We start from the raw sequence: 14186 nt of genomic DNA, 5'->3' as shown, positions 1-14186 counted from the left end.
ACCTTTATCCCAGAAGGAACAAAATTGTTACTTTAACTGCTTATAGAGTGATAGCTGGAGCTTGGCTTCTATTTGTTAGTTTTCTAAATCTGCTAGTACACTTAACACTCCTTGCCCCCCAGACTGACCATGCCCTTGTCCAAATATGATGAGCCTTCATCCAGACTGGGGGCACTCTAATACAGGAGATGTGTTACTGGCCAGATCACCAGGTGAAAACAGAGGGAAAAAAGAATAAATAGAATGCAGCCACTAGCTCTAATGATTGGTAAGCTAAATATATTAAATTTTTGGCCTTAGGTTTAATATTACTTTAATACTCATTTTCATATTTTTTCTGTATTTATTGTATAGCTTCGCACAGATTCTGAAAAACGCTCATTAGCAGAAAGTGGACTGAGCTGGCATAGTGAACCAGAAGAACGGGGACCACGCAGGATGGAGTATGACAGTGGTAGCCTAAAGTCAGACCACGGATCATCTCGATGGCGGCGGGAGAAGGGTGATGATGCACAGAAGTCAGAGACGAAAAAGCCTGTAACCCTTGGTCAGCCACTGCGCAAAGGAAAAAATCCACCAGTTGGTGTAACTTCCCCAATTACCCACACTCCCACTGGAACGACCCCTCAAAAAGGAGGAGGAGGAAGTGGTGGAGGTATTAAAATCTTACAAATATATTTATCTTTTTACTTAATAAAGCTAGAGCAAGGGGTTTAAATAGAGCCCGGCCGTCAATCTGCTATAGGCTGGGTGGGACTCTCCTCTTTCTGAGTGGATGTCATATGACGTCCTCTTGGAAGATACCACTCATGCAGCCACGTGATCTGTCACCAGCCGGCTGCCAGTGTCGTGTGATCACCAATCACAGCAAATCACATGACAATTGTATACAATGGATGGCTTCTTTTTATGCCATCCATTATATATAATTGTGTTAGCTTTGATTGGTCACAGAATACAGATACAGAAATGAAGAAAAACACTAAAGTTTCGGTCTTTTTTTGCTTAGCAAAAGAGAAAAAAACTCAGTGATTAAAGCAGAGTTCCAGAAGTTTTTGTGTGTATTAAAAGTCCCCCACGGTGCCGGCATCTCAACTGTGGGCACCAGGCTGTGACAGCTTGTGGCTTCACAGCCTGGTGCCCACTGCACATGCGCGAATCGTGCTGCGCCTCCTAATTGGTCCAGCAGACTTTTGGGACCTGCGAAAGTTCCCAGGAGACTGCGGAAGGGAGGAAGGGGCTGAACTTCGTCTCACTTCGCCGTGGTGAACTGAGCCAGAAGTGATAATGGGTACTTGTCAAAAATAGGTATCTGCTCCCCCCTCCCCCACAAAAGGTGCCAGATATGGCAGTGGAGGCAAATAAGCGTAGCTTCCACTTTTGAGTGGAACTCCGCTTTAAATACAACCAAAAGAAAGCTCTATTTGTGTGAAAAATAGGATAATTTTTTTTTTTTATGGATACAGTGTTGCATGACCGCATGTCATTGAAAGTGCGACAACCTTAAAGATGAAAATTGGCCTGGGCAGAAAGGGGGTAAATGTGGCCAGTATTGAAGTGGTTAAGAAAATAGTGTTCTGTTTGAGGATGCAGTGCAATGTTTTTGTTAACTGTATTGAGTTTTGCCCACTGTATTTAGTGGAATAAAGTGGTTTAGTAAGATGTCTGCAGTTGGTCTCTAGGATAATTTACTATCCTTACTATCCTTTACATCAGCGAGAACAGTAAAATTCTGTAAACCCTAGCATGGAATGGTTATTAGCTTAGGACTATCAGAGGAATGGATGATATTTGGCTACTACTGGTTATCACATTTTGCACAATGATGTTTTTAACCACTTGCCTACCGGGAACTTTTACCCCCTTCCTACCCAGGCCAATTTTCACCTTTCGGCTCTGTTGCACTTTAAATGACAACTGCACGGTCATGCAACACTGTACCCATGTGAAATTTTTATTATTTTTTCACACAAATAGAGATTTCTTTTAGGGGTGTTTATTCACCACTGGGTTTTTTTCATTTTTTTTGCGCTATAAACATAAAAAGCCCAAATTTTTTTTTTAAAAATGCATTTTTCTTTGTTTCTGCTATAACATTTTGCAAATAAATAATTTTTCTACACACATTTAAGCCAAAATATATTCTGCTACATGTCTTTGGTGAAAATAACCCAAATCAGTTATTATTAATTAATTGGTAGGAAAGTTATAGAGTCCACAAACTATGGTATATATCTAAAAAGTTATAAATCCTGATGTACTGACCTCTGATCTAATTTCTTGAGGCCCCAAACGCCAGGACAGTACAAATACCCCCGCTTTTCGGAAAGTAGGCAGTCTGAGGTATTTAGTAGGAAGCATGGCGAGTTTTTTGAATTTGTCATTTTTTTGTCATAATTTTGTGGAAAATGAAGAAATGAAAAAAAAAATTCACTTTTTTTTTTATACCATGCTGACACCAATGCAGTAGAGCATCATCACATAACTGGTGCAGCAGTGATCAGGGGCACTGACTGACTGGCGACAGTATGTGGGGAAAAAAAAAAAATGTTTAATTTAAAAAAAAAAATTCCAGTTATTACTTTTTATTTATGTTTTTTTTCTACTGTGACCATAGCAATACAAATTACCATAGTAACGTTGTAAAATTTTTTTTACACATTATGATTGCTTAGACCAATGAATTTCATTGGTATAAGCAAGAATTATTACTGAAGGAGACTCATTCATTCAGTAGTTTTTGTTGTGATCAGCTGTGATTGGCCATAGCTGATCACATGGGTCAGATGGGTTGTGATTGGCCCAGTCTGTATATGTAATCACTGTGACCAATCACAATTCACAGCACGGTTGTAAGAAAAGAATGGCATGAAAGAAAGCCATTCATTGTTTACAACTGTCATGTGATGTGCTGTGATTGGTCACAGCGATCACATGACACTGGCAGCGGGCGGTGAAGTGATATGGCATATTTCTTTTCCCGCAAAAAGAAATATATTCATTACTCCCCCCCACCACTCACACGGGTAAAAAAAAAAACAAAAAAACATCCAAATGCCTCCCAGTTCTCCAGTCATCTGGTTTGCAAGTACAGTTCTGTGCAATTCACTTTTAGTGCCAATTGCAAACTTTTCCATCTTCATGATCATCAGTCTGAAATATAAAATGAAAGCTGGAAAATGTTGCAAGTAAGAGAGATATGATATTTGCTCATTCTCCAAATAGTCATTTATCACACATCATGGAGTTAAAAAAAATTGACAGGCAAAAAACACAGTAGCCAATATAGAGATGAATAAAAGCATTCACCCCAGATTCATTACACTATATACATATTTTGTTACAAAATGTCTATTTAGACCTGCTTTAACCACTTGCCGCCCAGCCACCGCATATAAACGGTGGCAGGGCGGCGCTCGTAGGCAAAACAACATTTTAAAACGGCTGCCTACAAAACAGGTAGGGGGCGCGCGCCCACCCTACCTGTCCCGCGGGTGTCAGCAGCGGGTCTCCGCCGCCGGGTCACGGCCGGTTTTTACCGGCCGTTTTCCCGCGATGAGCGGTGATCACTGACACAGAGCAGGGCTGCATTGTTTACACACAGCCCTGCTCTGTGACAGTTCGCCGACAAGCTGCAGAGGGAGAGAAGAGTTTCTCTCCCTCGATCAGCTCCCCCCTCCCTCCCCCCCGTCCAGTACACACCCCCGCCCCCTAGTAAGACACTCCCCTTACACAGCAAATTCTAAAAATGTTAACCCCTTCCTCCCCAGTGACATTAGTACAGTTTCAGTGGTTTTTTTTCACTGATCACTGTATTGGTGTCACTGGGGATGTCAGTGACCCCAAGTCAGTTCCCCCCCAGTGTCAAAATGTCCGCCGCAGTCTCGCCATAAGTCGCTGGTCGCCGCTATATGTCGCTGATTGCCGCCATATGTCGCTGATCGGCGCCATTATTAGTATAAATAAAAATCCCAGTATCTTTCCCCCATTTGTAAACGCTATAACTTTCATGTAAACCAATTAATTTACATGTATTGGGTTTTTTTTTAGCAAAGACATGTCGCAGAATGCATTTTGGCAGACATTTATGACTAAATTTGATTTTTGCATTTTTTTTTTAATGGACATGTTTTATAGCAAAAAGTCCAAAATATTGTTTTTTTTTCCTCAAAATTGTCAGCCTTTTTTCTATAGCGCAAAAAATAAAAACCGCACAGGCGATCAAATACCACCGAAAGAAAGCTCAATTTGTGCGGAAAAAAATTTGAAAATTTCATTTATGTACCGTATTGCATGACCACGCAATTGTCCGTTAAACTAGCGCAGCGCTGTATAGCAGAAAAATGGCGTAAATTGCAGTATCTATACCATAGTTTGTAGACGCTATAACTTTCACACAAAGCAATCAATATACACTTATTGGGATTTTTTTTACCAAAAACATGTAGCAGAATACATTTTGGCCTAAATTTATAACCAACTTTGAGTTTACTATATATTTTTTATAGCTGAAAGTAAAAAATATTGTTTTTCTTCAAAATTTTTGGCATTTTTTTTGTTTATAGCGTGAAAAATAAAAAGTGCACAGGTGATCAAATTACACCGAAAGAAAGCTCTATTTGTGTGAAAAAAAGAGACGTAAATTTTGTTTGGGTGCAGCATTGCATGACCGCGCAATTATCAGTTGAATTAGTAGCAAAAAGAGGCCTGGTCATTAAGGGGGGTAAATCCTCAGGAGCTCAAGTGGTTAAAAAAATTATAAGAGAAAAAATATTCCGATTGCAAAAAGGATTTTTCACTGTGCTGCTGATTTAACAGCTTGCCCTCCAGGCCAATTTTTGCATTACGGCACTGTGTTACTTTAACTGACTTAAATTGCGTGGTCATGCAACGCTGCACCCACATTTATGTCCTTTTTTTCCCACAAATAGAGGTTTCTTTCGGTGGTATTTGATCACCTGTGTGGTTTTTTATTTTTTGCGTTATAAACAAAAATGGCCAACAATTTTGAGAAAAAAAAAACAATATTTTTGGCATTTTGCTATTAAACATGTCCAATAAAAAAATGTTAAAAATCTAATTTCATCATAAATTTAGGGCAAAATGTATTCTGCTACATGTATTTGCTGAAAGAAATCCCAATATGTGTACATTAAATGGTTTACATGAAAGTTATAGCGTTTACAAATGGTGGTATATATACTGGATTTTAACATTTTTTTTTTTACTAGTAATGGCGGCGATCAGAGACTTATAGCGGGGCTGCGGCAGGCATTCTGACACAAGGGAGAATTGACTTGGTGTCACTGACATTCCCAGTGACACTAATACAGTGATCAGTGCTAATAAAAAGCACTGACACTGTACTAATGACACTGGGCAGGAAGGGGTTAACATCTGGGACGATCAAAGGGTTAACTGTGTGCTCTTTGCTGTTTCACAGTATGCTGTGTGTGCTTTTAACTGTAAGCACACTGCTGTGTATGGCTCTGCTATGCAGAGCCATACACAGCAGTGTGCAGGAGCTGACAGAGGAGGGAACTGTATGGTTTACATACAGTTCTCTCCCCCATCGGTAATACTCGGCGATCACCGGGTGCTGGCGAGTAATCACCGTCCGGGACCCGGTGATTGACAGCCAAGGCCGCGAATGCTTGCACGTGCACCCTACCTAGAAATGCAAAATCACATATAGACATGATTTTGCGCACCCATGCAGTCCTGTAGCCGTATTTAAACAGCACTATCCAGAAACATTTTTGGTGATATCTTCTAGCATAAAACACAGTTATTTCCACTTGTTATATCTCACAACCGCATATTAATACCTGTATGCAAGTGATATCAGTTCTGTGCTTGTCTGTTTAATGATATTTTGTTTAAGCTGTTAGTATAACTGTTAGTATAACTATTGCTGTAAACATTAGCTAACTTAATAAAGTTGTTTTCAATGTTAAGTAAGTTCATTTTGATACTTTGTAGGTAAACCAGAGCAGAAAGCAACTGACAAATCTAAGCTCAGCTTAAAAACTGCTGGACTGCAACGGTCATCTTCTGATGCCGGACGAGATCCACGTTCACCGGATGCTAAGAAACCTCCCTCAGGCATTGCTCGCCCTGCATCATCGTTTGGCTACAAAAAGCCTGCTGCACCATCTTCTCCTCTCACTGGCAATTCTGCCACATTAGGCAAAACCCCAAAGTCCTCAGGAATCCCTGTGAAGCCCACATCTGGCACCGTAAGTGGGAACCGGAAGACAAGCTTGGATGTTTCAGGTTCAGCCGAGCCTGGCTTTCTTTCACCCACTGCTCGCACCAACATACAGTACCGCAGTCTTCCACGCCCTGCCAAGTCTAGTTCCATGAGTGTTACTGGAGGCAGGTGTGCCAGTCGGCCACTCAGTAGTACTGTGGATGCAAGCCTTGTGCCAGTACAAGGAAAGATATCAGGGACTCCTACTTCTCGCTTGAAAGAGCCATCCAAAGTGGCTAGTGGTCGACTAGGTGTTAACCAGACAGATCGTGAAAAAGAGAAGGCTCGTGCCAAAGCTGTAGCTCAAGATACAGAATCTCGAACAAGTGCACCAAATCCAGTAGAACCAACTGTAAATAGTGTAAAAGAAGGCACGCCAACTACACCTCACAGGTAAGGATTATTTTCTGGTGCTTGTACTTACTTGAGCTACTTACAGTCTTATACACCATTTAAGACTTCAACCTATTTTCAGTCCCTTTAACCCTTTTTCTGCCAGGGCAGTTTTTTGCATTTTTTGCACACGTTTACAAAATCATTTTAGGCCTGAAGATTACATAAAACTCCCAAAACATGATATATTTTCTGAAAGCAGAGACCCTAGAGAATAAAATAGTGGTTGTCCCATTTTATTATGAAACACAATATTACCACAAGGGCCTAGTAAACTCAAAATTTCAGTTAAAAAAACGCTAAAGTTAATTTTAGGGTACTTAAATGCAATACATTACCCAATTTTTATGTAAAATATAAAAGATGAGGTTGCACTGAGTAAACAGAAAACCAACACGCTAAACTTTAAATTTGTGTGCACCCATGAAGTGGCAACAGACTTCAGTAACCTATATTTTCTATAGTCGACATTTTAAAAGCCCCCTATAGGTCTTCAGGTTAGCATTACAGAGGAGGCCTGGTGCTAGAATGATTGCTCTCACTCCGGCTTGCGCATGTATCATGTGTACTGCAATCGACATTTTCATGGATAGGCGCCCCCGACGCCTGTGTTTATATTTTTTGCATTCATATATGTGGAGGTGGGGGTCTCAAAACATTTTTTTTCTAGGGGGGGGGGGGGAGATTTTATGTGCTTGGGTGTAACTAATTTGTTTTTTTTTACTTAACTTTTTTTTTCATCATAAAGGGGACAAACAGTCCTCTATGTGGTCATTATTTGGTGACAGGTTCTCTTTAATGAAACATCCAGTGTCTATGTAATACAGTGCAGATCACTTTGCAATACATTCTTTCTTGGCTGGGAAAACTTGCATGGGGACCAGGAAGTGATGTCAAACACGTCGCTTTCCCGGTCAGCATCAAGGAGGGGAGGAGAGTGGACATGTTTCCATTATCTTCTTCCCTCTCCACAAGCCGGTACCCACTATGTCGGTCCCGGTCTCGCAGATGGGCAAATGGATTCAGGGATACATAGCGGGGGTGCACACGCGCAGGGGGCACCAATACCTGGAGTGTGTGGAAGCAATCGGGCAGCAGCGCTGCTGCCCGAATGCTTCTGCCTGACAGGCAGGAGTCTGCTTGTCAGATTTACACACAATCAATGTGTGTAAAGCCCTGTTGTATGGACCTGGCAGTGAAAGGGTTAAAAATTATAAGTAAATATTAAGGTATAATTATAGGCAAAACTTTTTTTTTTCCATTTTGGATAGAGTGGAGAGTGATTAGAACATTTGTCAATTTTTTTTGCTGTCTGTGCCCCCATTTCAATGATAATGAATAGTTTACCATTATCAATGAAAGCAAAAGTAAAAGAAAATTCCAAATTTTAGGTGATCCACAGAAAAGGACAGTAGTTTTGGTGACTTGGGGGTCTCCAAGGAATTCTCTTAATTTGCAGGGATTTCCTCTCACTTCTTGTTTGGCTAGGTTGAAAGGAAGTGAAGGGAAATCTCTGCACTGGGACACAGATGGTGAAAAAAAATCTATCAGGGGTTACCTCCCTTACTCTATCCAAAATGAAAAAGAAGTTTTGCCCATAGTTCTACTTTTAATAAACCAAAATATTTCCTGCATTTAAGGGGTTTAGGAAAAAATAGAAGGAATGCAATGGCTTCTTTTTATCTGATGTTTTACTCAACCATATTCAAGCCTACGTCTGTACAGTTTGTCATTTATTCAGATCTTTGTATAGCTAGTAGTAGTCAGTGTCACTATTAGAATTGTTCCAGTTTATCCATGTTGAAGACATTTATTCACTCATCCAAATAGATTTTTTCAGTTCAGTATCAGAAACATATCCACCATATACGGTATATCCACCATGGGTTACTTATTCACCATTGTGTCAAGTAGTATATTACCATGACACTATGGGGTTGATTTATTAAAACTGGAGAGTACAAAATCTGGTTCAGTTGTGTGTAGTAGCCAATCAGCTTCTAACTTCAGCTTGTTCAATTAAATTTTAACAAAAAAAAACTGAACACTGATTGGTTTCTATGCAGAGCTGCACCAGATTTTGCACTCTCCAGTTTTAGTAAATCAACCCCTCTGTAACCATGATTAATCACCATGGTAAAATTCAATGTGAAAAGGCAGATAAGGATTGGCCAAGAACACAGCAGAATAATGTATGTAATAAACTTTGTGAGACCAGTTTTATTTGTATAATCCAATCACCAGGGTGTTATGGCAGGTGTTTATTGTTTGATGGCTGAAGGTGTGAATTGCTGGGCATTGATAATATTATTAATAATTATTTTGACGCCCTCCTTGTTTGCTTTGGCACCCAACCCAGGTTGCTCTCCTACAGGTCAGTTAAAAGTTTGTAATGTGTTTTGCTGGCAGTTAGGGCTCTAAACATATTTCATTTTCTTTTGTTTACTGTTTTCTTTATTTTCTAGGGCAATAACCAAACCTTTCATGAAGACTCCAACACTATCTAATCTGGATAAAGTGAACTCTAACAGCCTAGATTTTACGCCTTCTGTTACGGAAGTGGCACCAACCAAACAGGAACTTCTCTCAGGCGTTTCCTGTCTCACTCCAAGTCCAGCTCCCATACTGAATATAAACTCTGCCAGCTTCTCTCAGGGTCTAAATAATCTTAGGATGTATCCTAAACTCTCGGGCTTACATCGTAGCATGGAGTCACTTCCACTTTCTATCAGTGTCCCACCTATACAATTTAGTGGAGATGGAGAGAATCAAATTCCAGACACTGGGTGGAATGATATCTCCTTGAAGTCACCTGTACCTGACAGGTGAGTTTAATAAACTAATCCCTGTTATATCTTGTGATGGGTTTAGAGTGCATTGTCACAACCCTATTGCAGAGCTATGTACCCACTATTCAAACCTCACTTGATTACGACCTGAGTCAACAAGCATTTGTCTGTTCAATAAATTTATGGGAATGAAAAACCGGCTTGAAGCCGTTACTGTTCTCTCTCACTTTCCACAAGTCTACACCCTGCACTTATTCCAGCTTCTGTTTTGTTACTGCAATTTTCTTTACCACTGCATATTTGTTGTTCACAATTTTCAAAGAAACCTGGATATTTCATTGTGATTCAATATTGGTATTATTTAGTCGATGCAATAAGTAATTATTTAGTTATGTGCCCAAAAGATGATATCCTGATATTGTTTATGATATTAAAATGAATTTATCTTCATAATCACTTTTGAAATTTTCTTCTACAGCACTATCCAGGATAGAAACACATTACCCAAAAAAGGGCTGAGGTATGTACTAACTGCGCTTGCCATCTTAGAGATGCTATCCCTTTTGAATTCTTGAAAACTTTAAAAAATAACACTGCAAATGGAGGGTTACATTCACCCACCATTCTGTACATTTAGTTCTTTGACAGCAACATTCAGCACTTGGAAAAGTCTGATAAAGCACTTGCGGATCCTTGAGTGAAAGATGCCACCTCTAGCCAACAATAAAGCTAGAGACAAAGGGGTTTATTTACTAAAGCTGATTCGCTCACAATGTTGTGCACCTGTGCATGGTAGCCAATCAGCTTCTAACCTCAGCTTGTTCAGTTAAGCTTTAGCAATAAACCTCTAAGCTGATTGGTTTCTCTGCAGAAGTGCATGGGATTCTGAGTGAACCAGCTTTAGTAAATAAACCCCAAAGTTTTTAGTTCTTATTGGTCAGTTCAATGGATAATTAACAAGACTTGAAAGCAGTCTGTTCAGACTCGGATTTTGATTTGTCAGTTCAGCAGATCTGTAAAAATACATAAGAGCAGAAAACTGGTCTTGATACTATATGCAAATCATTGGTATTCAGCTCCAAGCAAATGGCAGTGGTAGGTTTTTCCACTCGGACTTCAGAACCCCCAAAAAGAGAGAACAACTATTCCACTATATGTCCTGACCCTTTACCATAACTTAAATTAATTTAAGTTATGGTAAAGGGTAAAGTATATGGTAAAACTTAATTTAATCAAACTTATACCTCATGATGATGTATCCAACCCTTCTTGGATACATTAGCGGTGTAATTCGCCTGCCATAATTCCTAACTTTTTTGGCAGTTTCCAGGTTCCTGCTCACTTCTTGCTGCAATTCTCCATGATATAAAATAATTGCAAAACTCCACCAGGGAGAGGTGAACCCCTCATAATGGCAAATAAGATGGACAGACCAAAGAACTCAAGTATCGCCTTCTCAGCAGCAGAACTCTACAAGAGATATTGGCACATAGCTCAACTCTAGCATCTGTCAAAAACTGAAATATCAGTTTTGTGTTGGTTGAACACCTAAAATTAAACTAAACCCTTACAACTTAAAGTGGAACTTTAGTCAGAAAATTAAGTCCTGCTTTGTCTTTTCAGGCTGGTCCCTTTTGCATGTATAGCTATGTAAAACATTAAAAATAAGTGCTTATGCTGTTTAATATTCAGTAATGCATTGTCTAATTCTGCTCTGCACATGCTCAATTGCTCTCCATTGTTAAGCATTGCCGAATTTGTAGAGGCCAATCTACTTACAGCCTTAAAGCAGAATTATCCTATCCTTTACAGCAGTGGTCTCCAAACTGAGGCCTGTGGCCCTTTGCTTGCCTTTATCCAGCCCTTGGGGCACTATTCCTCCCACTGATGCAAGATACAATTCCTCCCACTGACACCAGCAATGAGGCATAATTCCGGTTACTGACAACAACGGGGCACTATTTCTTCCAATGACATTAATGATGGGGTACTTTCCTCCCACTGAAACCAACAACGGGACACTATTCCTCCCACTGACACCAATAATGGTGCAGTATTCCACCACTGACCCCAAATGATGGGGCAATATTCCTCCCACTGACTCCAATGATGGCACACTATTCCTTCCCCTAATGCCAAACATGCACTGTTTACTCTCACTGATATATCAGGACAGTTTCTACTCCTTTAGACTTTAGAAAGTTTGGAGACCCCTGCTTTACAGCCATGGAAGCTGCTTCTGTTTGATCTGCAACTACTTTGGTGTTGCACATGTGATTAGTTATGAAACCAGCCATTCTTTGGTTTAACAGTTTGGTTGAGGACACAAGCAAATGGGACATTTAGCAATCCCGGCATTCCAGAAATGTTACTGTTTTTTGAAACCGATAAATCAATGGGTTTAGTTCTGCTTTATGATTTACTTCTGTTCGGGGGCTCTGGGCTTCAGCAAAAAAGCAGCTTCAAGCAAACAAGAACAGGAGCAATGCTGGAGACAATTTACAGCACACACTAATTATTAATGTGGAATGTATGCTCCTTGCTAAAGAAGTGTGGGCTCTAGTCACAAAAGCATATCGCATGCTGTATTTAGGTGTCCAGACACATTTTCCCTAAATATTGCATACGATCCTGAAACTGTCGATTCACGATACTGTTTTGCGGTATTTACTGCAAAATGCTCAAACTGCTCAGTAAATACCGCATGATAAGGCATTAAATGCAATTCACAGAAGGAAATAAATAATTAAATGCATGTGGTATTTAAGGAAAGTAAAAATATAATAGCCAGTTTTTGAGTAGTATCTGCCTTTTTGGATCAGTTCTCTCAACAGTGATGCAAAGAAACCAAAATATGGAAATCAATGGGGCTGATTTACTAAAGGAAAAACTTTTTTTAGTTTTCGATAAAGACACATAGAGGGAGCACTTTGCACGTGCAGTTACTCCAGAGCTTAGTAAATGTGGGGGACCTCTGCTGACGTCCATCATCCAATCATGTGCAAGCATGCCTTGCGTGTGATTGCATATTCTTTGTAATGTGAAGCCTTACCACATGTATTAAGCTCTGGAGCAACTTGAAAATTGCACAGTCTATTTGCCTTAAGGTAGAACTTATTTATTTCATGTTGGATAGAGTAAGGGAGGGTTATAACTCCTGTCTGTTTTTTATTTTATGCCATGTCCCCATTGGAAGATGTCCCCTCTATTACTTTTCTAGAGACAACCCAAAATTTGGGATTTTCTTTTCATTTCACTTTCAATTATCATGGTAAACAGGACAAAGAGAGAGGGTGAACCTCCCTAATGGGAACAGAGCAGTAAAAACCTAATAGATGTTCTAGTACCTCTCCACACTATCCAAAACTGAAAACAAAGTTTTTCCTTTAGTTATACTTTATGTAAATACAACATATCTTTAAAAAATGTCAAATATTGAATGAAAATAGTATTAAAAAAACACACATAAATAAATACCTTTCTTCCACCAATAAAAAAGACAACATTGTATTTTTTTTTTTTTATTGGTGTAAGAAGGGTATTTATATGTGTGTGATTTTTTTATACTATTTTCATATATGGAGCACTGTGATAGTTCATTGCTTCCTGTCAGTATATCTGCTTGCTCGTACATCCCCTACAGCAAAAACATATTCTCACAGGTGTGCAGGAGACCTGCATGTCATCAGCGATCTACTGATCGCTGGTGCGATGCTTTACAGGCTTATTTTTGTCCAAAAGGTGAACTTATCCTTTAACCCAAAACACATAGCCCATAACATAACCTAACTGTTCTTACTGCATAACCCTTTGTGGCTCAAGTATTGGTGTTAAATATTCTCTCCTGAGCCCAAAATCACCTACTCAGAAATCCCAGATGTCAAACATGACTGATTCCTACTGTATCATTGTTGTTAAATATTGTCTGACTGAGCAACCAAAGATTCATCTCTGGGTACCTTAAAGGATGTGCAAGGTTTCTGAATAGAGGATACTTCTTTTAAACTGCAATACATTTGAAATGTTTCCTTTTACCTTTAACCTTTTTTCTAAGGTACCAGTCACATTCTCAAGATGAACCCAAGGAAAGGCGGCATTCACACACAATTGGGGCAATTCAAGATAATGATGATTTATCACCTCTACCCCCACCACTCCCACTAACTAATGTTGGCAAACCCCCATTAGCTTGCTTGGGTACGTTTGGACTATCATTTGTGTTAAGATTTTAATTTTATTATGTGTAACATCTCTTAGTCAGAGTCACTAACTATTCCTTCACATTATTCCATTTTTTGCTGTAAATGTTACATGGGGATTGTTTGCTAAAGGCAAGTAGGCTGTTCACTTTAGAAGAGAATTTTCCCTTGGCTTTGTGAATGAGGAGAAGCTTTGCTGAATTTCATTATCGAATCGTGTGCAAGCAAAAATACAGGTTTTTTTTTTCCTTGCACATTATTAGATATTTTTTGCAAAGGAACTTTTCACCACAATCACTAAGCTAAGGCAAAATAAACTGTAAATCAGCCTCATAATGTCTATTTAGTAGTCGTTGAGTTTTCTTCTGGGTACTTGGGAACTTCAGTTTCAATGTGTGATAAATGAGATTAGTCATGGCCAGTGGTGTCACTAGGGTTGGTGTCACTCGGTGCCATAAAACACGGTGCCACCCCCCTCTCCACTAAGTACAGACCCTGCTTCCTCAGTATAGACCCCCCTCTCCACTATTGATAGACCCCCTCCCTCAGTGT

General features: G+C 39.6%; 1 protein-coding gene across 3 annotated transcripts in view; it reads left to right on the top strand.

Annotated features, from left to right (window-relative positions):
• NAV1 (neuron navigator 1) overlaps positions 1-14186 on the top strand; it is a 277210-nt gene that overhangs the window by 176307 nt on the left and 86717 nt on the right. For all 3 annotated transcript variants that reach the window (XM_089654094.1, XM_089654095.1, XM_089654093.1), the window contains 5 exons: positions 355-655; positions 5983-6646; positions 9112-9471; positions 9914-9955; positions 13490-13632. In XM_089654094.1, the coding sequence (XP_089510220.1) occupies positions 355-655; positions 5983-6646; positions 9112-9471; positions 9914-9955; positions 13490-13632 (1510 nt within the window). The remainder of the gene's footprint in view (positions 1-354; positions 656-5982; positions 6647-9111; positions 9472-9913; positions 9956-13489; positions 13633-14186) is intronic.

This window comes from Staurois parvus, unplaced genomic scaffold (assembly GCF_062004578.1).
Source record: "Staurois parvus isolate SC_StPar_1 unplaced genomic scaffold, SC_StPar_1.0 ptg000744l, whole genome shotgun sequence".
NCBI classification, from domain to species: domain Eukaryota; kingdom Metazoa; phylum Chordata; class Amphibia; order Anura; family Ranidae; genus Staurois; species Staurois parvus.
Note: the sequence above shows the minus strand (reverse complement) of the source record. Positions and strands in the feature narration are given on the sequence as shown.